This window comes from Malaya genurostris, chromosome 3 (genome assembly GCF_030247185.1).
Source record: "Malaya genurostris strain Urasoe2022 chromosome 3, Malgen_1.1, whole genome shotgun sequence".
In the NCBI taxonomy this organism is placed as follows: Eukaryota; Metazoa; Arthropoda; class Insecta; order Diptera; family Culicidae; genus Malaya; species Malaya genurostris.
In genome coordinates this window covers 198,440,272-198,462,118 of record NC_080572.1, presented here as the reverse complement: position 1 = coordinate 198,462,118, position 21,847 = coordinate 198,440,272, and the positions used below count along the sequence as shown (strand labels likewise).

At 38.5% G+C, this 21,847-nt stretch overlaps 1 protein-coding gene across 4 annotated transcripts; it reads right to left on the bottom strand.

Moving 5' to 3' along the window:
* Positions 1-964: 964 nt before the first annotated feature.
* LOC131433688 (uncharacterized) lies at positions 965-21,025 on the bottom strand. 4 transcript variants are annotated; one of them, XM_058600218.1, is made up of 5 exons: positions 20,715-21,025; positions 10,215-10,317; positions 9,711-9,920; positions 9,373-9,571; positions 965-2,976 (listed from the first exon to the last, which is right to left on the bottom strand). In XM_058600218.1, the coding sequence occupies exon 5, from the start codon at positions 2,956-2,958 to the stop codon at positions 1,912-1,914; it is 1,047 nt and encodes a 348-aa protein (XP_058456201.1). In that variant the 5' UTR covers positions 2,959-2,976; positions 9,373-9,571; positions 9,711-9,920; positions 10,215-10,317; positions 20,715-21,025; the 3' UTR covers positions 965-1,911. The 4 variants fall into 4 exon arrangements, with proteins under 4 accessions (XP_058456201.1, XP_058456202.1, XP_058456199.1 ...); XM_058600219.1 differs by having other exon boundaries at positions 9,715-9,920; XM_058600216.1 differs by lacking the exon at positions 9,711-9,920.
* Positions 21,026-21,847: the final 822 nt, after the last annotated feature.

The window sequence follows — 21,847 nt, the reverse complement described above, 5'->3', positions numbered from 1 at the left end:
CGCACTTTTAGATTCAAATTCGATCCGATTTGCAGTTTCGATATTACAGAGTAGTGAGTGATTAAAATCTGAAATTGCCGCTTAAAACGACGGTCATTAAAATAATGTCATGAGAACCAAAAAACACCGAAGAATATTCATGCAAAAACACATGGTATCATCTCACTGTTAGGTGGATTAAGCACGTTTTTAATCAAATCTGGCTACCGGTTCCGGAGATACATGGTGATAAGTGTAAAAATGTCAATCTCATACATTAATCGGCTTTATCGGGTTTGCAGATTTTGATCGTCGATGACCAAATAATCTTGTTTCAGCTACACCGGTATTAGGTTTTTGAGTCCGGTATCCTAATAACTAATTTGGAACGCCCTACGGTTTCTCAAAGATGACTATACTGATTTGAAAATTTGTCGAATCAAATGAAAAGGCTTACAAACCCTTTTGGTGACTTTAACTGACTTCGGCTGCACCGATTCCGGAAGTATCGGAAATAGAGAGAATCGTTTTCTTAAAGAATTCAAAACCGAGTTACATAAACAAACATTCAAATTAAACGCGTATTATTTCATAAAAAAATTCAGAGATTTTCTGTTTCTGGAATTACAGGGTATTGTGTTTTTAAAATTTAAACCGTCAAAGAAGATGACACAAAAAATCGTAAAAATATTCAAAGTTGGACTCAAAACCATTCCAATTAGATCGTCAGGTTAATTCATGGCCATACGAACCGTTTTGAGTTATGCTGGTTGCCTTTATAAGTTACTAAAATTAATATGAAAAATAAAAACACGGAGGAATATTCTTGCAAAAGCACATGCGGGTGTATAAAAAAGGCATTATTTCACTGTTTGGTGGATTAAGAACGTTTTTTTAAAAACCTCTACACTTACTGTCACGGTAAGACGCCGGAGAAATGGTGTTCACAATTCGGATTAGGATAGGAACAATAACAAAAACAAACTCTGATTTATATACTTTTTATTGGAAAATAATTCAATAAATCGCGCGCCAAGTAAGGTTACTATTGAGTACCCTAGTTAGATGTTGCAATTAAAACATTTATTGTTTATTTTGGTATGCACAGGATATACATGGCTGCGTAAATTGCAGCTGCATGATGGACACCATCACCAGGTTGGACATATTCGGTGATATTCTTTGATTTTTCATGTATGCCATTCCACTAATTGTTCATTGAAATTTTCTTTTCTCTTCTTTACAACCAATTCCGGCGAAACGTCCACTCTATCATTGTCTATAAATTAGTCTACATTTATAAAAGTTATACTTTTCCGCGAATAGTTTCGTTTACATTAATGTTGAGTTTTAAGTGTAGGTAATATAAAAATTAAACGCATGGTTGCATTGGAACTATGAAACAAGAACAAACTTAAAGTTCGTACACTTAAACTATTTTTGATGCACAGCACATTCGATCGACGTCGGACAGCAAATGTACATCGATTCGATACTTACTGTCACCAATTCGATACAAACAAGTTTGCGAAAAATGGTGAAGCTTATGTAATCACTGATTTATTTGAACTAAAGCTGCATAATGATAAACGAATCTTCTGCATTTATTTAGTTTAGAGTTTTCCAACGATTACAGCAGTTCCTTTGAATTATATCAAATTTTACAAGCAATGCTCACTATCGAAACCAACTGAGGATAGCTCTGTTTCGTTAACGAATAATTAGAATTTTCACCCGAAGAACTATTTAGCACTGGCTAGCAACGACTTGAACAAAATTCTAGCAATTTTCAGAGGTATGTCATCTGCTGCAGCAGACAGTGTTCCTTTAGCTAGGAACGTTCACCAAATCTCTTAACGCGTGTCTGCATTGGATGTCACTAAAGACACCCAATGAGTATGCCTTCCCCAGGGCACCATTAAGTTGCTCATTCTAAATATACATCATTTCGGCCATGCTAGACATTTTCTTCGGTATGTGAACCAGTGTTTCGAAATAGCTGGCCATTTCGTCAATGGTGATATCGCAGGGCATCGTACTGTTCAGTCTAGCCTGGGTCGAACAGGACGCGGAGGATGACGACGATGGGGAAGATGACTGAGAGTGAGATTGCTGTTGTTGAGTTGGCGATTGAATCTGTTGACTACCGTTATGAGATGCTCCGGTGGAACAAGCTCCCTTGGGACCACTGAACGGGATGCTACCGGTGCTGCTGCTATCCGATTCCAGTGACGAGGTGCTATTGGATCGTTTGAGTTGCCGTGCTCGACGATTACGACGATGGATGGCAGTTCGGTTTCGTTGAAACGCGGAAAAATCTGGCTGACGTAATGCCCTAAAACTGCCCTGTGCAAAATTGGGACTGTCTACAGCTTTACCACCACTCGGAGAAGATATCGTTAGCTCACTGCACTGGTCAACCAATAACCTGAAATCCAGAATATCATTACTGGAATCTGTGTTAAAACATCTAGTGAGATTATTTTCTGATAGTGAAGCTTTCAATGTGTTCACTGTGGGAGTAAATGAAATGGAGGAAAGCGAGTTTGGCTGAATTTTCTTTGCGACGTTATTCTGCTTTAGGTTCTGGTGAACACATTTGCCAATATTCTGCAGTATCGATTCTCGAATGATTCCTTTTTTCTCTCCTTTATTCTTATGCTTGAACGTAGTTGGATTGATTATACCGTGCTCGAGGCTCTTACTACCAACCGAGTTCGCTTTGGCAGACAGACATTTGGATTCTTTGGGAGCAGCAAATACTCTTTCTGCACCGCATTCACAGTGGGAGCCAAATATTTCTTTTATTGTGGCTTCACTTTTGCTGAGAGTCTCTACGAAGGATGGCTTAATTTGGAAAGGGTTCATATTCGAAATCGTGTCGGTCGGAATGGATTCAACTTCAGGCGAGAGGGCTGTCATCATCCGCAGAATCTGCTGTGTTCCGTCGAAGTCCTGCTCTTCGGATTCCGAAGACATTGCGCGTTAAATGTTGATCTAAAAAACAACAAAAACTCGTGAAATATTTGTTTACAATGATTTAGGTTTCTAATTTTACGTGAAAAAATTAAAAAGTTGAATGTTTGATGCATTCCAATTTTTTTATTTATTAAATTTCAGTTTAAGTCAATGTAATAGCCACAAAGGTGTCAGGTAGCACACGAAGAAACAAACAGAACGGTTGGTTTGATATTCACTGCCAGAGAACCACAAGCGATAAAAACTAGGCCCGAACCCGAATGCTTATCACGGCGACACGTCAAAACAGGGAGGTTCTATAAGACGGCCAACAGCATGAGAAGAATGGGTACACCAGTACCAGTTATGATCAACGTTCGGGACGATAATCTGTTGACCGATCACGCATTAGTGACTGTCAGCTGGAAGGAACACTACCAGCTAAAAACCGACCGAACAGAATGAGAAATCAGGATTATGAACAAGCTGTGGAAATACCCACGCTAGAATAAATGCGAAAATCGGTTAGACAGCTTAAAAACGGAGCAGTCTTTCCGAAAGGACGGGACTCCGATCGAACTTCTTAAAATTGAAAGTGAGCGGCTGTACTAGTTCCGGACTAATCTTTTGTATGTAAATTTCGAAGCAACGTACGAAACGAATTGTGGCGGATCATGTTACAACATGGCTTTACGACATCCGATAGATCGAACTCAACGACGCTCGTTGGATCGAAATCAATCGTAAAGTTAGTTGATACTACATCCGATGCTTTCGTGACATTAGATGAATTGAAGCAAGGCGTCGCGCTCTCAAATTTGTTATTTAACATAGCGCTCGAAGGTACGATACGAAGATCCGGCAGATGCAGAGAAACGGAACCATCATCAATCAGTCTCACATGCTTTTTGGTTTTGTGGACGACATTGATATTATGTGATGTGATTCGTAGAGCTGTATAAGCACAAAATAAGGGGGTGCAAGCGAGTAAGAGTGTGATAAAACTAAACGTCTGTGGCAAAATTAAAAACTTGTTTTGATCTACCAAGTGGTGTGATGGTGTTTTATAAATACTACTAAGGCATTTTTCATAAAACTTTAAATTGAATCTTGAACAGGGTTGTTACGAAAAATTTCGAAACCAAAACGCGCGAAATCCCCGCGAAGTCGAAAATTAAAAGTTGTAAGCTGAAACGCGCGATATTCGAGAGAAGCGTTAACACCGCTATTTTTATGCAGGTGTTACATTCCGCAGAACTTGAAAATCCACTTGAATATAATCTAAAAATCTGCACAGTAAACAAATCTAATGAAACAATAAGATGAGGAACGATTTCAGTTCGTGCTCGCATCTCACCCGACACAGTCGAAAATCGTTTACGGTCGAAACAACAGAAACAAAGACAATACGCCAGTGAACAATAGAGTGTACTGAATGGACAAATACGATTTAACAAAGCCTGAAACTTGGCCTGCAAGACCGAATTCAATTTGTATAGATTTCAAGCGTTGCAAAGTTAGACCAGCAGCAAATGAAATTGAAATCTTACTTAAAGAACGAATGCATCTAGACGCTAATAATGTAAGTGAGATTCAATTCAACAAGGCGTCTAACTGTGTGTACATTATGTTTAAACGTGAAAGCGATGCACTTGCATTCGCTTCGGTTAACAACGAGGTGCACATCGTTGAGTGTGACAACATTAAAAACAAAATCCCTGTGCACATGGTGGACAATGCCATAGAAGTACGCGTGCATGACCTTCCCCCGCAGGCCACCGATAAGTTCGTTCGGGAGAATATGTCGCATTGCGGTGAAATCCTTTCCATCGAAAGGGAAGTATGGCGAAATTTTTTCCCCGGCATCCGGAATGGCGTGCGAGTTGTGCGTATGCAACTACGTAAGGCAATTCCATCTTACATCATTTGTGGTCAAGGTGGGATACGTCCGGGTAAAACATTGATTACCTATGAAAATCAGCTGGTTACATGTCAGTTTTGTGAACAACCTGAACACTACGGTAAACCTTGCACTGAAACTGCGAAAAAGATATCTTCAACCAAAGACAAGGTCAAACGTTCAACAACGAAAACTAGTGAGCGCAGTACTCATGTTTCACCATCAAACCAACCAGCAACTGCAACTAATGTACAACAAAGCGCATCTAAAGCAACTAGCAACGAGCTCAAGACTACGAACAAGTAAACGAAACGAAGACGGACACCAACAACAATACAATCGATGAGGCAATGGATGATGAGACGAGCCACAAACAAAGTGCCCCTCAACTCTCGCAGGAGGGAAATGGAAGCTCTTCTCCTCCTAGAAAAAGAGTGACAATGAGATCCACTTCAAAAAATTCTTTATTTAAAAAATCAGCTAATTCGACCACGTAAAGCTTGTACGTACACAGGTCTGAATAAAAATATCTGTAAAAAATGAGGAACGATTTCTTGATAACATTACGTTATAAATGAAAGCCGTAAGAATTGAAACATTTGATAAAAATGCGGCAGGTGCTAGCAATGAATTCGTTATATCCATAATTAGATCTAGCGTAGGGAATCCGAAGAAAAAATAAGATCGCAGATTACGACGTCGAATGTTTACTTGTAACAATTGCAATCGCTCGGAGCAATCGATTCGCGACTGAAGTAGGTCTGCCACAAAACTAGCCTTAAAAACATCGCGACGGACAAATAATAAATCGATACCAATCAGTTTGCAGCGGTCATGATAACTCGGTAAGTTTAAAAGATATTTTAATGGAAGACGTCGGAAAACGAATCGGACAAATTTGCGTATAATAACTTAAATGAGTTGTATATCGTTTTGGTAATAAGGTGACCAGATAACAGCAGCGTATTCGCGAGTTGAGCAAACTAAAGCGCAATACAGAGCCTTCAACCAATGTACATCAGAGAATTTTCTAGTAACGCGGAAAATAAATCCTAATATCTTTAGAAGATAGTAAACTTTATGTGCTCCTTAAAATTGACTTTGAATCTAGAAGAACACCCTGGTCCTTGACAGACGATGCGCGTTCGAGAGCGGTTTGTGAAATAGCTACTAAAAGAGATGACGGAGCATTTAGTGGCATTCAAAACCATATTGTTGATATTACACCAATCAGTTAAATTATCCAACTGTTCTTGTAGAAACTCTGAGTTAGCTGCAGATTTGATTGTATAAAATATTTTAAATTCGAACGATAGTTCCATACACTTGATCGAAAATTTTGGATCGTTGAAATACAATCAAAATATAAACGGTCCAAGGGGACTTCCTCGAGAAACTCCAAAGGTAACAGAAAGTGGCGAGGTTGTACAGTCTCTTATTTTCAGTATCATTTCACGACCAGTTAGATATGATCGAAGCCAATTAGAAAATTATCCGTTAAATCACAGTGTACTTAACTTGCAGATCGTTATGTAATGATTGATTTTGTCGAACGTAACAGAGAAATCGATGTAAACTGAGGTCTTTTTGTACGTGGTTTTTTTACGCGGATTTCCGAAGTTACGCGGTTTTCTTGTTTTGTCTTAGAAATGCATTAAACGTCAAGATCTGGTGTTATCTGGAATTTTTTTTAAGTCAACTCTCTGACACTCTGACATTTCGATCTGAAATTTTTTTTTATTGCACCAGAAATTTTTCTATGCAATTCTAAGACAATCGGCATACAAAATTTTTTTTTCGCTTTCGGAAATCTGAAGTTCCTAAATCGATTTTTACAAAAATAATTTTTTTGAGATTACAGCAGATCTAGACGTTTCATGCATTTTTAAGACATTTGGCACCTAGAATAAAATTTCTTCCATTTTGTGGTTTCTTCCTACCCGAATTTCCGATACCGCGTAACTCGAATTCTCTCGAAGTCCCAAGGTCGATTTTTACAAACAAAAATTGTTGAGATTTCACCAGATCTTTGTCACTCGTTTACGCCTGAGACGTCAGAAACAATATAGCACTTGTGCAATATCGTTTAAGGGTTGCATAAGTAGTGCAAACTTGGCGTTTGCTTAGCGGTTTAAGTTGAACTGCTAGGCACGAGATGGCAGTTCAGTTTGAACTGCTTTAAGCACTGACGAGCCGAAGGCGAAACGCGAAGAAATAGAAATAGAATGAGTGCTTTTTGCACAAACCAACAAAACCCCTAAATGTTCACATTCTGCGACGGCCAGTAATAAGCCGTCACTCGTTTACGCCTGAGACGTCAGAAACAATATAGCACTTGTGCAATATTGTTTGAGGGTTGCATAAGTAGTGCAAACTTTGCGTCTGCTTAGCGGTTTAAGTTGAACTGCTAGGCACGAGATGGCAGTGCAGTTTGAACTGTTTTAAGCACTGACGAGCCGAAGTCGAAACGCGATGAAATAGGAATAAAATATGTGCTTTTTGCACAAACCAACAAAACCCCTAAATGTTCATATTCATGCATTTCTAAGACATTTGGCATCAAAAAACCACCTAGAATCTACTTGTAGTCGAGCTTGTAAAGAACGTATGATGAAGGAAGTGTAGGTTACTAAATTTATTTCTGGAACGCTTTGGCATGAACCCATGCTGCGTCTCATCCGAGAACATATCTATATAGTCAGAGCAACTATGTGTTATAAAATCCAGAACTATAATTCCAAACAACTTCGATACAGCGCCCAAAGCTGCAATTCCACGGTAGTTGGATACTTTTGAATCTATTTCTTCGCGTTTCGCCTTTGGCTCATCAGTGCTTAAAGCAGTTCAACTTGAACCGCCATCTCGTGCCTAGCAGTTCAACTTAAACCGCTAATCAGAGGCATACGGCCCACTGTTTCACTTTTGCTTTGAGTAGTCAATCAGTGCGATGATATCCAGATGAAATGACACTTGCTCCTCCTAAACCATCGCCTCTATTAGCGAAAGCCCGTAAGCAGGATAAATATGACACTGCTCGCAGCTAATTTTTATATCGGTCATTTACAATTGAAAAATATGGTTTTATCATTTAAATCGTTAGGTAAAAATATTGCCAAGCAGAAAAGTAAATTTGTTTCGATGTTACTAATTGAAACAAAATTTACTATGTTGTGAGTGTTGAAAACCTGACCACATTTTTACACATTTTTTTAAATTTTCGCTGAAACTTTGCCCCATCGAGCAAAATTCAGTCATTATAAAATCGAAGAAACAACAGTTCTTTAAACTTGAAAAATAAGCTAGATTCAATGAAAGGGAAGTTTAACCAAAGATAAACTCAAGATAGAGTAGTCTGCGATTTCTTCTGTATCGTTTGAATAGGACTTCTTGATGAACTCGGTTCACTGTCAGTTTCAGTATTTTGAAGCAAAACAACAAACGTCTGATCGTTAGATGCGTCGTAACGATGACAATGATTGTTTGTGTTTGGAAAAATATCAAGTTCCAGTATGAACGATATTAAGTAATTTTGCTTTATATCCAGTGATTCTTACAATAGGAAAGTAAAACCATTGCGTAGAATTTATTTAGTTTGTTATTGCCTCATCCCATGGATTTAATGCTTCAGTTGTGGCAAGAAATCATTATGTGCTGAATGTAAACATATACTTGCTTTTATTCTAACTTGTATTGTTTCCATGGCATTTTGTCGGAAGTAGTCGACTCTTATAACCGGAGGGTCAATAAAATTACATTATTACTGAACCAACTGGTTCACGATTACTGACCCTACATTTTTCAATGAATCGTATGGGAAATTGTAATCTTGAGTTTATCTTTGGTTTAACGTTTATGCATGCTTGAATCTTATGGTACACTACAGCTACACAAAGCCATGAATAAACGAACAAAAATGACGAAAACATAAACAGTAACTCTTGACTACAATAAACGATTCCATTGCTCAGAGCTTTATATAAGTGCTACACCTGTGGTATCGGTGCAGAAAAAGTGTAATGCTATTCAACATAAACTGTTATGTACTGACGAGTCGAAGACGAAACATAAAGTATAGTAATGCTATTGCCAAAACAAACGGTTTCAGTGCTACACCTCCGCTACATCGGTGTAGAGCAGTTTAAAAATGAAAACGCCATTAATGTGCCTCATTTTTCTGGAGTTTTCTAATATACCTACTTATACTTTTGGGACAGACTACCCAATTTTTTCAATTACGAAGGATTATCAAAAATCTATTTTCTATAGATATCAGCAATAAATTACGCAAAAAAGTTATCAGATTTTCTATGAATATACACGCAGAAATTTCAGAAGTTAAACAAACCAAATTAGTTAGAATCTAACAGAGAAAATGTTTGATTTAAATAAGGAAATATAAATATGTTTTATTCCCGAATATCTTAATTGATTTGAATTCAGCTATTCCGAATCTGCAATTAATTCATACGATCAAACTATAACACCTAATTGTTTTGAATTGCACTGTTGATGAATTGTTGTAGTTTACTACTCACCTTTCCTCGACTAAAAACTGGTTTTAACGAAGCCAGTGAACTATGGTATCACCTATGCAATTTTTTCCTCTGCTTCGTGTGTACAAGGTACTTTGAAAGGTACGGTCAAACTCAGCTTCGATTTAGTCAACAGGAAGTTCAATGACATTCCATCGAGTCTCAATGACAAATTTTTCGATTCTTTAATGTATTCTCTTGGCTGAAAATAGTTCAAAACAATATTATGTTGAAACATCTTCTGAATGATTAGTATTTGTCATATTTTTTTCTTCCAAAATGGACAGCTAATGTCAATCGTGATCTATTGCACTAGTTATATTCATTACACACGAAATCACCAACTTATAGAAAGGGATGGCATCAAAACAAGATTTAATATGGCGCTTCCAAAAAAGGAAACTTTCCACATCATTCTCAACACACTCTTGATCCGAAATGAATGGGCGGGTGGTGCGTGTGTGTGTTTATTGTGAATGATGGGCGGAAGCGTCCTTCATACAGGATCCTTTATTGAACATTCAGGATGTGATGATATTAAGGGTGAACAACTGAAAAAAAATATATTTTCATACGTATATCACAAGAAAAGACGATTTGAAATGTGGCAATGTTCACTTCATTTTGAATCATATTTTGCGTATTTACAGCTCGCACTTCACAAACGTCAGAGTTTATAGCTTCCCGAAGACAAAACAGTGACGTCAAGAGAATGAATTTTCATTACCGAATCCCTTTTCTTGGAATCATTTCCACATCATTTGTGGATTATTAATCAGTGGTCAATAAAATTACCAGTAATCTATGCTTATATAACGACACATAAATACTAAAAATTATCTTACCTTTGATCGTGATTCTGTTTTTTATTAGCTGACTGTCACAATGTTCATACGTCGTCGCGCGAACAAGCAATTTGCTTCGAGTTTTTTTTCTATTTGTCTGCTACTGCTAGTGGTGAAATATAAATGAAAACAAAGTATTACACACACACACTACCTTATAGTTGCTGTTTGGTAAATCACAGTAGGATTACATATATCATTATGGTCAAAATTACGGGCATCCAAAAAATTGGGACTTGTTTTCGTTATCTGAAATGGACTGCCTACCCGAATAAAAAAAATTGTAGAAAAACAATACGTTTTGCTGTTACAAAACCATCCACAATTTTGCTTTGACCATTGAAAAATATTTTAATGTATTGTTATACACTATTCAATTAATTGTGAACATTCTTTTTACAATTGAAAAATCCAACCAACTCTTTTGCGATCGGTGCGCTGCCCGAGTGGCGAGCTTTGAACTAAGCGATGGTGATAATTTTCAGAGTTTACTTGAAGATTCGAACAAAATGCAGGGTTTTTATATGTTTTTTCTTATGAATCGAATACTAACATACAAAAACGTGTGAAAATTTGGTAAAAAAATCGATCATTAATGATTCAGTAACTTTCCGTGGTATGTTTGATTGATATTTATGGAGAAATCGTAAGATGATATATCAAATTCGAAGAAGTGAGGTTGGGTACTGTATTCATATCTGGGATATTCTTCGTTTTTTGGGTTGGATTTTGAGATTAATTGAAAAATTATGATCAAAAGTTTTATGACTAGTCTATTTACTCATGTTTTATCATCTAAATCAAATCTGTATGTGAGCTGAAAATTTCAAATTTCATCCGAGATTGTCAAGAGTATAGGACAATTTGAAATCATATGTTTGATCACAACACGTGAATAATCGTTTTTCTTACCCATATTTGTATGGTTTTGCCATCTGCATTCTTTCAAACTCAAGTAAATTGAAAAATTCGTCAACAATTTTTCTAAATACATGGGATATGTCAAAACAATCACCATAACGCTATCTCGTGGTGACCACGCTGATTGGATTGTTCAATAGAATGTAGAGGTTGTTAAGTATCGTAACTATTCAAATCATAAAATTTTCTTATACATGTTTTCTTGGAAAACAATCAAATGTACAGTTTGCTTATTGTTTGAAACACCACGTGTTCAATAAACTCAATTGTAGAATCGTAGAAACAATATATTGAACCGTTATAAATGAAAAAAATGTTGTCAAGATACAATAAAATGCTTGATAAAATGTATTTTAAGCCATAGATCTAATTGTGAATCATTTGTTTTTGCTGTAAAATCAATGGTTTACTTTTTTACGGGTACTCAAATGCCCACTTGTACGCGGCGGGCAGATTTCTCCCCAGACGGCTGGTAAAGTCTGGCAACAATGCAACAACCGTTTCCGGCAGAGAATTTCGCCTAGCGGTTATTAACTACCTAACATATCCATATTTCAATCTCATTTACCTAATGATCAAATCTCATTTACCTAATATCAAATGAAGTCGAAAAAAACAAGAAAAGAGAGGGAAGAGAGAAATAAAGAAGACACGTACGGTGACATAATGACGCCTATAGACAATTTTGACAGCAGCCGGAATGCAGCCAGCCTTCTGACGGTTGCCAGAATTCCACACAAGCGGGTAAGAGCTTTTTAAAAACTAATGCGATGTCTTTACAATAACTCAATACTAAATATTTTTAAATAACAATGATGAATATAATTCTTATCTTATATATCTTATTCAACTAAAAATAACATTGTTCAAAAGCAAACAAAAAATAATTTAAAATCTCAAAAATATCAGCTGTTTGTCAAAGAAGGGCGAATTTTAAAAAAAGTATATAAATGGAACTTCTCTGTCCTACGAATAAATGTTTCAAAATCTTGCAAATTGTGACATTTAAATTGCAAGTGTACATTATGAATTCATATTAGGTTTTTTTACCGTCACTGCTAACCTCAATCGGATGAACACATTTTAACAGTTCAGCAGTACTGTTTGTAAACAGAGATTTTTTTTGTTTGTTTACTGACAAATTAGATCAAACCATTTACGGTCCATATCGCCAAAATAAAGTTTTAAAACATTTTTTCGCGATTGAATACGGTTTGTTTTTTAAATATATTAAATAAAAGTGACTAGTTGCAAAGTGTAAAGATGATTGCTTAAGACGTGTTCTTCGATTTTTGTTTAAGCTTGTTTGTAAACAGTACTGTCAAGGATGAATGCTTTTTCATTTGTGTCGTCACGATAAAAAATCTAATTAACATCTATAGGGGAAGATGTTTAGTTGCCGGCAGTATTCGGTTGCCGGTACCCCACCGTAACTTTTGACAGAAAGCAAATAGCGTTATTCCGACAAATGTCATGTGTGTGTAATAGCAGCACGTTCTTTTTGTGCCAAATACCAAAGCAAATCAAACGCTTGTACTCTTGGCTATGATTTTTATGACTTTTTTTCATAGTATCATAAATTGAAAAGCATCAACCGATCCGAAAAATTGTCAGTGATATGCAGAGATGCCAAGTCTGCAAATTTCTCTGTAAATTATCAATCAACTTGATGGCTTCAATACATCCGCGATAAAAGTAAAAACTTCGATTCTCTGGTTTTGTTAGTTATGGCGACTTTAAACAAATCGTCCAAGTCAAGTAAAATGAACTTTAATGCACTGATTAATGCCATTAAACGTTGCTTAGTGGATAAGAAGCCAATAAATTCGACTGCAGTAACGTATTCAATCCCGCGAAGCCGGTGGAACACCGGAATAATCAATATCAAAGGCACCACCATCCAAATCATCAAATAAAAATATTGCTATTGTTATTGCTGGAGTAGTTACAAATACTCATCATTAATAATGAACATGTAATGCTAAAAAGTAATGATGTACAGTAATGCAGTAATGACGAGCGTTTGAGCAGAAGTATCATTACTTAGTAATGACACTTTAAATGATCGTGTAAGGGCCGCTATTGGTAAAGAGAGTCAAAGCGAAGTCACCATCAGACAATGAATAAATTCTGTTTTTGCTTTGAATAATTGTAGTTTCTACTTATATTTTTCCATTTTTAGGGAAATTTTTACGCGAGGGATATGTATCGCGTAACTTCGGAAATCCGCGTAAAAAAACCTCTAAAGAAAAAAAGAATTGATACCAAATATCTTTGAAAATGCATGAAACGTCCAGATCTGGTATAATCTCAAAAAAAATTTTTGTTGCGAAATCGACTTTGAGGCATAGACTTTCAAAATCTAAATTTTTTTTTCGATGTCGAAAAAAAAACGCGTAACTTCGGAAATCCGCGTAAAAAATAACCGCGTAACTTTGGAAATCCGTCTAAAAAGAAACCGCCTAAAAAACGCGTAAAAAGAGACCCTAGTCAGACCCTGTCAGCTTGGAGCGAAATCAATCTTCAGTTCAGCCAAATACAAATAATAATACCCCTAAGTCCCATACAAACGAATCGATAATGTTTGGTTCAAAGCATGAACAAGTAAGCCTAGCAAATATCGCCCTTTTGTTGCGATAGTGTGAAAATGTGAAAGGAGATCGTTTCTGGCAACGCTTTATGCTAGTTGCTACGGCGTAGAGTGCCTATAACCAGAGTGACGACATCTCATCCGTAATGCTGGCAACAATTCAAAACATTCCATTAGCTTTACATTGAATTGACAAGTCGTTTGCTCGTTTGGAACTGGGAGCTGTCATTCCAAACGAACAGCTGTCGCCACTCTGATTATAGTCACTCTACTACGGTGCAAAACAAACTTGTTTGTTTATCGTTGCTGTATAGCAGCCCTTACACGAGACAATATTATTGTCAATACAAGGAGTATTGACAATACTTTTGATCGTGTAATGGAAACTTCATTGGATTGACGAAAATATTGTCAAAAAATCAAAACTGCTCATCAATCCGACAATACTTTCTCTCCAGAGAAGAAACTATCAAATATGTGCAATGAACTCTCCTCTCAATGTTTCAATGTTCCGTTGCAATATTTGAAGCTTCAAACGCTTGATTTGTTTGAAAAATGCGGACTCAAGTTACCAAGTCAATTGGATTGACGGTATTGACAATACTTTGGATTGACAATAATATTGTCACGTGTAAGGGCTGCTTATTAAACTGCAACAATCAGCAGCCCTTACACGCGACAATATTATTGTCAATCCAAAGTATTGTCAATACCGTCAATCCAATTGACTTGGTAACTTGAGTCCGCATTTTTCGAGAAAATCAAGCGTTTGGAGCTTCAAATATTGCAAATGAATATTAAAATATAGAGAGAATAGATTATTGCACATATTTAACAGTTTCTCTCTGGAGAGAAAGTATTGTTATATTGATGAGCAGTTTTGATTTTTTTGACAATATTTTCGTCAATCCAATGAAGTTTCCATTACACGATCAAAAGTATTGTCAATACTCCTTGTATTGACAATAATATTGTCTCGTGTAAGGGCAGCTATCAGTCTAAATATCGCCGGCTAATAAACCGGGAAGCTTTAGAAATGGTGAGAAGTTGCTTAGTAGAGGGATGTGACACACGAACAGGGTCGTCCGTAATTTCGCTCGGTAGTTTCCCTAAGGATCAAAATATGTAAGTAATATGTTTACATGTTTTCACTATAATAAACAGTAACTATAGTGAACTTGTTCTTACCCATTAGTGTTGCTAGTTTTATAGAAAATTCGTTAAAGTACATTGTCACTCTGACAGTGTATCATGACAATGTACCGCACGGTGCAAAATGTGTCCTTGAAAATTTGTCGGAGTACTCCGTATTATAATTTGTATTTGGTTCAGCAACGCCATCGCACGGTGTTACATTTAACATATCATGTCAATTATATGGGTGCGCAGTGCTGCTATTTTGGCGCGCACGAATTTGACATTTCTCTCCCCTACTTCTGTGTACGAGATTCGATGCGGGCTCGCTTGAAGGCGCCATACTCGCAAAAAATGTTGTTGCCAATGATTTTTTTTTTTTATAATAAAATTTTTATTGGGCTCATTTGCGTTAGCTTAACGTGGCCGATTATCTTGTTGTTAGGTGGATATGAGTGGAAGCCGTATTATGGGGCGACCTGCTCCCCTAAAGTTAGTAAAGGAGTGTCAGGAGGGTGGGACCTATACTGTATTGATTTTGAACATATTTTGGTATTACAAATCATTCATTAATAGCTTGCATCTTCTTAACACACTTTTCATTTCCGAGTTCTTGACGTTCTCCAGATTGTAACGAGGAAGAGACTGTACTAGACTCGGATGCTTTGTTGGTGTACTTTGATGTCGGTGTGTCATTTATGGATGGTTTCCAGCAATTCAGCTTGACCAGTGTTTAGTTCATTTGGGGTAGGACCACTGTAGAAGAAAGAAAGAGAAAGAGAGGGCACTAGATTTGCACGTTTATAGCTTTGAGGAAGTTATAGAGGTAGGTCATGTAAAGGAGATCTCGGGTTGCCAAAACGTCACGGACTGGAACATAAGGTGGTCTACCTCGGGCCCGAAGGGAATCAATTAGCTGGAGTCTGACGTCGCAATACTCGGAGCACACCCAAACAACATGCTCGATGTCATGATAACCGTCTCCGCAAACGCAATGATTACTCTCACTAAGGCCAACACGATGAAGATGCGCTTTGAGCAAAGAGTGGTTGGACATAAGTCTTGACATTGTGCGAATAAAGTCCCGGTTCACGTCCAACCCTCGGAACCAAGCTTTCGTCGATACCTGCGGTATAATGGAATGTAACCACCGTCCTAGATATCCATCATTCCAGGAGGTTTGCCAGCTGACGAGTGCCTCTTGACGAGAACGACTGAAAAATTCATTGAAGCAGATTGGTCTTTCATAGGTTTCACCTTGTAATGCGCCCACCTTGGCCAGTGAGTCCGCCATCTCATTGCCCCTTACGGAACAATGTGATGGGACCCAAACCAAGGTAATCCGATATGATTTTTCAGATAAAGCACTCAGTTGTTCCCGTATTTTCCCCAGGAAATACGGCGAGTACTTTCCAGGCTTCACTGAGCGAAGAGCCTCGATAGAGCTGAGACTGTCCGATACAATGAAGTAGTGGTCTGTGGGCAAAGTTTCAATGATCTCAAGGGTATACTGAATTGCAGCTAGTTCTGCGACGTAAACTGAAGCCGGATCACTGAGTTTATAGGAGGCGGTGAAATTTTCATTAAAAATACCGAAGCCAGTGGACCCGTCGAGATGTGATCCGTCAGTGTAAAACATTTTATTACAGTCGACTTCTCTAAATTTGTCATTAAAAATATTTGGGATCACTTGAGGGCATACGTGATCCGGGATTCCATAAATATCTTCTTTCATGGATGTGTCGAAAAACACCGTAGAATTAGAAGTATCATAGAAACGAACACTGTGAGGATTATATGAAGAAGAATAATTGTTACGTGACATGAAATCAAAGTACAATGTCATAAATCGGGTCTGAGAATTAAGCTCGACTAGCCGTTCAAAGTTATCGATAACCAACGGGTTTAAGACGCTACATCGAATGAGTTGTCGATATGAGAGATCCCACAAACGGTTTTTCAGCGGTAGAATTCCCGCTAGTACCTCGAGACTCCCCGTATGAGTCGACTGCATACAACCCAAGGCAATACGCAAGCAACGATACTGGACTCTCTCCAGCTTGATAAAGTGTATCTTCGCGGCTGAACGGAAACAGAAACATCCATACTCCATCACTGACAATATCGTTGTTTGGTACAGCCTTATAAGATCTGTTGGGTGAGCTCCCCACCAAGTCCCGGTCACTGTACGGAGAAAGTTGATTCTTATTTGGCATTTTCGTTTCAGATACCTAATGTGACATCCCCAGGTACCTTTGGAATCGAACCAGACTCCGAGGTATTTGAATGTGAAGGCCTGAGCTATGGTTTGACCCATTAGTTGAAGCTGTAGTTGTGCAGGTTCACGCTTCCTGGAAAATACTACCAACTCAGTTTTCTCCGTGGAGAATTCGATACCTAGCTGTAGAGCCCATGTAGACAAAGCGTCTAAGGTAGTTTGTAATGGTCCTTGCAGGTCGGTAGACTTGGATCCTGTAATAGACACCACGCCATCATCTGCAAGTTGCCTTAACGTGCAAGAATTTTCAAGACATTCATCGATGTCATTGACGTAAAAGTTATAAAGAAGGGGGCTGAGGCATGAGCCCTGGGGAAGGCCCATGTAACTAATTCGTGAGGTCGTCAAGTCTTCATGTGTAAAAAACATGTGCTTTTCCGATAATAAGTTGTGCAAAAAATTGTTCAAATGTGGGGAAAGACCATGCTTGTGCAGCTTCTCCGAGAGAATTTTTATGGAAACTGAATCAAAAGCCCCCTTTATGTCCAAGTTTCTTTGCCTTTACGGAAGCCAAATTGTGTATCTGAAAGCAAGCCACTTGTTTCCATCCATTCATCGAGACGAAACAGAATCATTTTTTCCAGCAGTTTCCGAATACAGGAAAGCATTGAAATCGGCCGATACGAGTTGTGGTTGGAGGCTGGTTTGTCCGGTTTCTGAATAGCGATAACCCTCACTTGTCTCCAGTCTTGAGGAACAAAGTTCTGTTCGACGAACTTGTTGAACAAGTTTAACAGACGTTTTTTCGCGATATCGGGAAGATTTTTAAGCAAGTTGAATTTAATTTTATCACACCCTGGGGCATTGTTGTTGCACGATAAGAGGGCTAGAGAAAACTCCGTCATCGTAAAGGGGGAATCGTTTTCACTGTATCGAGAGGACGCGACGCGATAGACATTCGATTCGCGAACAAAATCCGGGCAAACTTTCTTGGCGAAGTCAAATATCCAGCGATTTGAATATTCTACGGATTCGTTATTAGTGGTTGCATTTCTCATACGACGGGCTGTATTCCACAGAGTGGTCATCGATGTTTCCCTAGATAGGCCATTGACGAACCGACGCCAGTAACCTTTTTTTTTTGCTTTAATCAGATTTTTCAGGGTCTTTTCTAGTGATGCATATTTCTCGTAGTCTTCGCGCTTGCCACTGTTCCCGAATTTTTTATACGCGGATGATTTTGTTTTATATATTTCCGAGCACTCTTTATCCCACCATGGGGTTGAGGGTCGCGTAGTGATTGTAGTTTTGGGTACTCGTTTGGTCTGGGCTTGAATCGCGGCGTTGAGGATCAAGTCAGCTAGGGATTTGTATTCTTCTTCTAGCGAATCTGGTTGTTTCGTTTCGAGAGCTTGAGATATCGCGGTCGAGTAGGAACTCCAGTCGATGTTTTTCGTGAGATCATATGTCATATCGACTGATGTCGGTGTTTGTGCACCAGTGGATATTGAAACCAAAATCGGCAAGTGATCACTACCGTGGGGATCAGGGATTACCTTCCACTTGCAATCTAGCTGTAGTGATGTCGAGCAAAGGGATAAGTCCAGCGCACTAGAGCGGCCTGGCGGTCTTGGATTGCGTGTCATTTCACCCGTATTTAAAATTGTCATATTGAAGTTGTCGCACAGATCATAAATTAACGAAGAACGGTTATCATCATATAGGCAGCCCCACCCCGTACCATGCGAGTTAAAGTCTCCTAAAACTAACCGCGGGGTGGGAAGAAGCTCAATGATGTCTGCCAGTCGTCGATGCCCTATCGAGACTCTGGGAGGTATGTAGATAGAAGCTATACAAAGATCTTTGCCTCTAATTCTGATTTGGCAAACAACAACTTCAATGCCCGGGATCGAGGGGAGGTTAATTCTATAAAACGAATAGCACTTTTTGATCCCTAAAAGAACCCCTCCATAGGAGTCTCCTCGATCCAGGCGTATGATGTTGAAATTGTGGAAGTCAAAGTTTATATTTGAAGTGAGCCATGTTTCACACAATGAAAATACGTCGCAGTTACGCGAATTTATCAAAAATTTGAAAGAATCTAATTTTGGGATGATACTTCTGCAATTCCACTGCAGTATAGTGATCATATTCTCGATTTCTGTAGGTATTTCAGCCATCGATAGATACGATCGCTGCAAGGAGGGGCCATTGTTCTGTCAACTGTTTTAAAAATGTTCTTACTGTTGGTAATAAAGCCGTTAGAATACTTTTAAGAGGATCAGTTATATTGAAGGCTGTTAATATCCAGTCCACGATATCAGAGAATTTTAGTAATCCAGAGTTTGTCGGATTTTCTGGTTGTGTTTTGGGATCACCTGGGTTTTTCGGTGTCCCTGGAAGCGCAGGAAATTCCTGGTTGTATTTTAGAAATCCAGGCGGTATTGGCTTGGGTTCAACGGAATTTTTCTGGTTCAACTTTAATGTTTTATTTTCATTTTGATGTAGTACTTTTAGACCTTTGCGAGGAAGGTTAGGAGAGGACATAATTGATCTTTTCCTATTTGTTCCTAGCTGAAGAGAAGAAGGTCCTACGCCGGGGTCATAAGAAGCATCAGCGTCAGTCGACAAAAGAGCAAACGGATTGTTAGGGGTAGGGGGAGTGGCTCGTTTGAGGATTTCCGCGTAAGATCGTTTAGAATGCTCCCTTACGGTTCGCTTAAGCTTTTCCTCGCGTTGTTTGTACTTGGAGCATTCAAAAAGATCATGCGGATTCTCGCCACAGTAAATACACTTTTCGGTCGTTTTCCTGCATGAGTCATCCCCGTGTCCCTCGCCACATTTACCACACCGTGGTTTGTTACAACAGTATGGTGCCGTATGTCCCATCTTTTTGCAGTTCGAACAGTGCATTACCCTCGGTACATACAACCGCACAGGTAGACGAACCCCTCCCACTAAAACGTAATTCGGAAGTGCAGAACCGGCGAAGGTCACACGAAAAGAGTCTGATGGGTAGTACTTCCCATCTTGTGCCGATTTAGAGTGCAATTGCTTGCACTCCAATATCTTCACTGGTTGAAGATCGACATTCTTGAAGCGGCCAATCCCATCCTTCATAAGATCTTCAACCGTTAAACTCTCCTCGCGAACCACACCGTCGATCTCCACCATCCGAGAAGGTACGTAGACGCGATACTCCCTCGTGAAGATCTCATTGCTAGCAATATCGTTTGCTTGTTTCAGATCAGTCACGACGACGCGCAGTCTATTTGGTGACACCTTGTCAATGTGTTTCACTGCCGAGTAGTACTTATACAGATCTCGAGCTATATTAAGGACTCTAAGAGATTTAGCTATGGGCCGGAAGTATACCACCCACGGGCCAACCGATCCGTCATCCTGATAGACCTTCCGACGGAGGGGTGGTTTTTCCAAAGGGGTTGCGGGGATATCCATGTAAGATGTGTCACCATAAGAGTATTCATCTAAATGTTCCACCTCTTCAGGTACATCATCATCTTCCCCGGGGTTCCCCCCATCGGAAGACATATCTCCCACAACAACAAGATAAATAGAGCAAATAGATAGGGTAGTAAGAAATAGAAAGATAAAAATAAGGAAAAAACTACTTCACCGGTATGGTTTGTTGAGCCGATAGATGAGTTCGCTTCGATTGTTTCCCTCGCGTGACCTTGATGAATCAACCACTGCTGGTGCCGATGCTATTCAAGCGACAGGTAGAAACGCTGAAGCACACAACTGTCTGCTGCCGGTGTGTATCACTGCCGGTGTGTATCACTGCCGATCACTTATTAGATCTAAGAAAGATCTCACAACAGAAATGTTTCCGCTAGCCCTTGCTAGGGAAACACCTTCGCACTCGAGATTTTGTAATTAATACCGTCCTGATACGGAGCAGAAAAAAAACAAGTGTATCGCGGACGACTGCTCGGATACGAATCAAGTTGCTAATGATTTGTTCGGGAAATGTGAGAGCTGGATATCTTGTTAATATGATGTTTTTGCCCCAGTGTATAATCAGCGTTGCCATATCAACAGATTTTTCTGTGAAATCATAGATTTTTTTGGATATTTTGTCACACAGATTCTGTGTCACAGAACACAGATTTCGACCGTCTCACGACAAAAGGGCCGAACTGCAAATGACAGTTTCTCTTTTTTTACTTTTTCTTTCACGATTTTCCGAATTTATTTTATATTTGACACTTTACTCTTCACAAAATTTTCAAGGTAAAACTACTAGCTTTCGATTTATATTGGAAACTTTAGAGAATTTGCAGTAATAATCAAAAGAGAAAGTAAACAAAGAGAGGCTTTCATCTGCAGTTAGGCCCTTTTGTCGTGGGACTATCGATTTTATCAAACGCCCCGATTCTGAATTTTGTTCGAGTCGGATTATTTCGATCGAATGCGAAATTTTGCATTCTGTATCTCGATCGAGTTCGAGTTTTCCATACAAAAGTATCACTCGATCGGACTACAGAATGCAAATTTTCACACTCAATCGAAATTCAGATTTTTATGAATATTTCTTAAAAAAGGACAGATTTTCAAAATGTTTATTTTTACTAATATATGCAACATAGATTTTTAAAATGGCAACTCTGAATACAATACTTGAAGCTCGAAAAAAAAATTTCTCGAAAAATGCACTCAAGTTACCAAGCCAATTAAATTGACATTGTGTACCAATAATTAGCTTAGAAGTCTTACTGGTGAAACAAGAAGTTTTGTTTATTGTACGAC

What these genes read in the sequence shown, in the direction of transcription:
- LOC131433688 (XM_058600218.1), bottom strand. Translation starts at nt 2,958, where the DNA reads ATGTCTTCGGAATCCGAAGAGCAGGACTTCGACGGAACACAGCAGATT.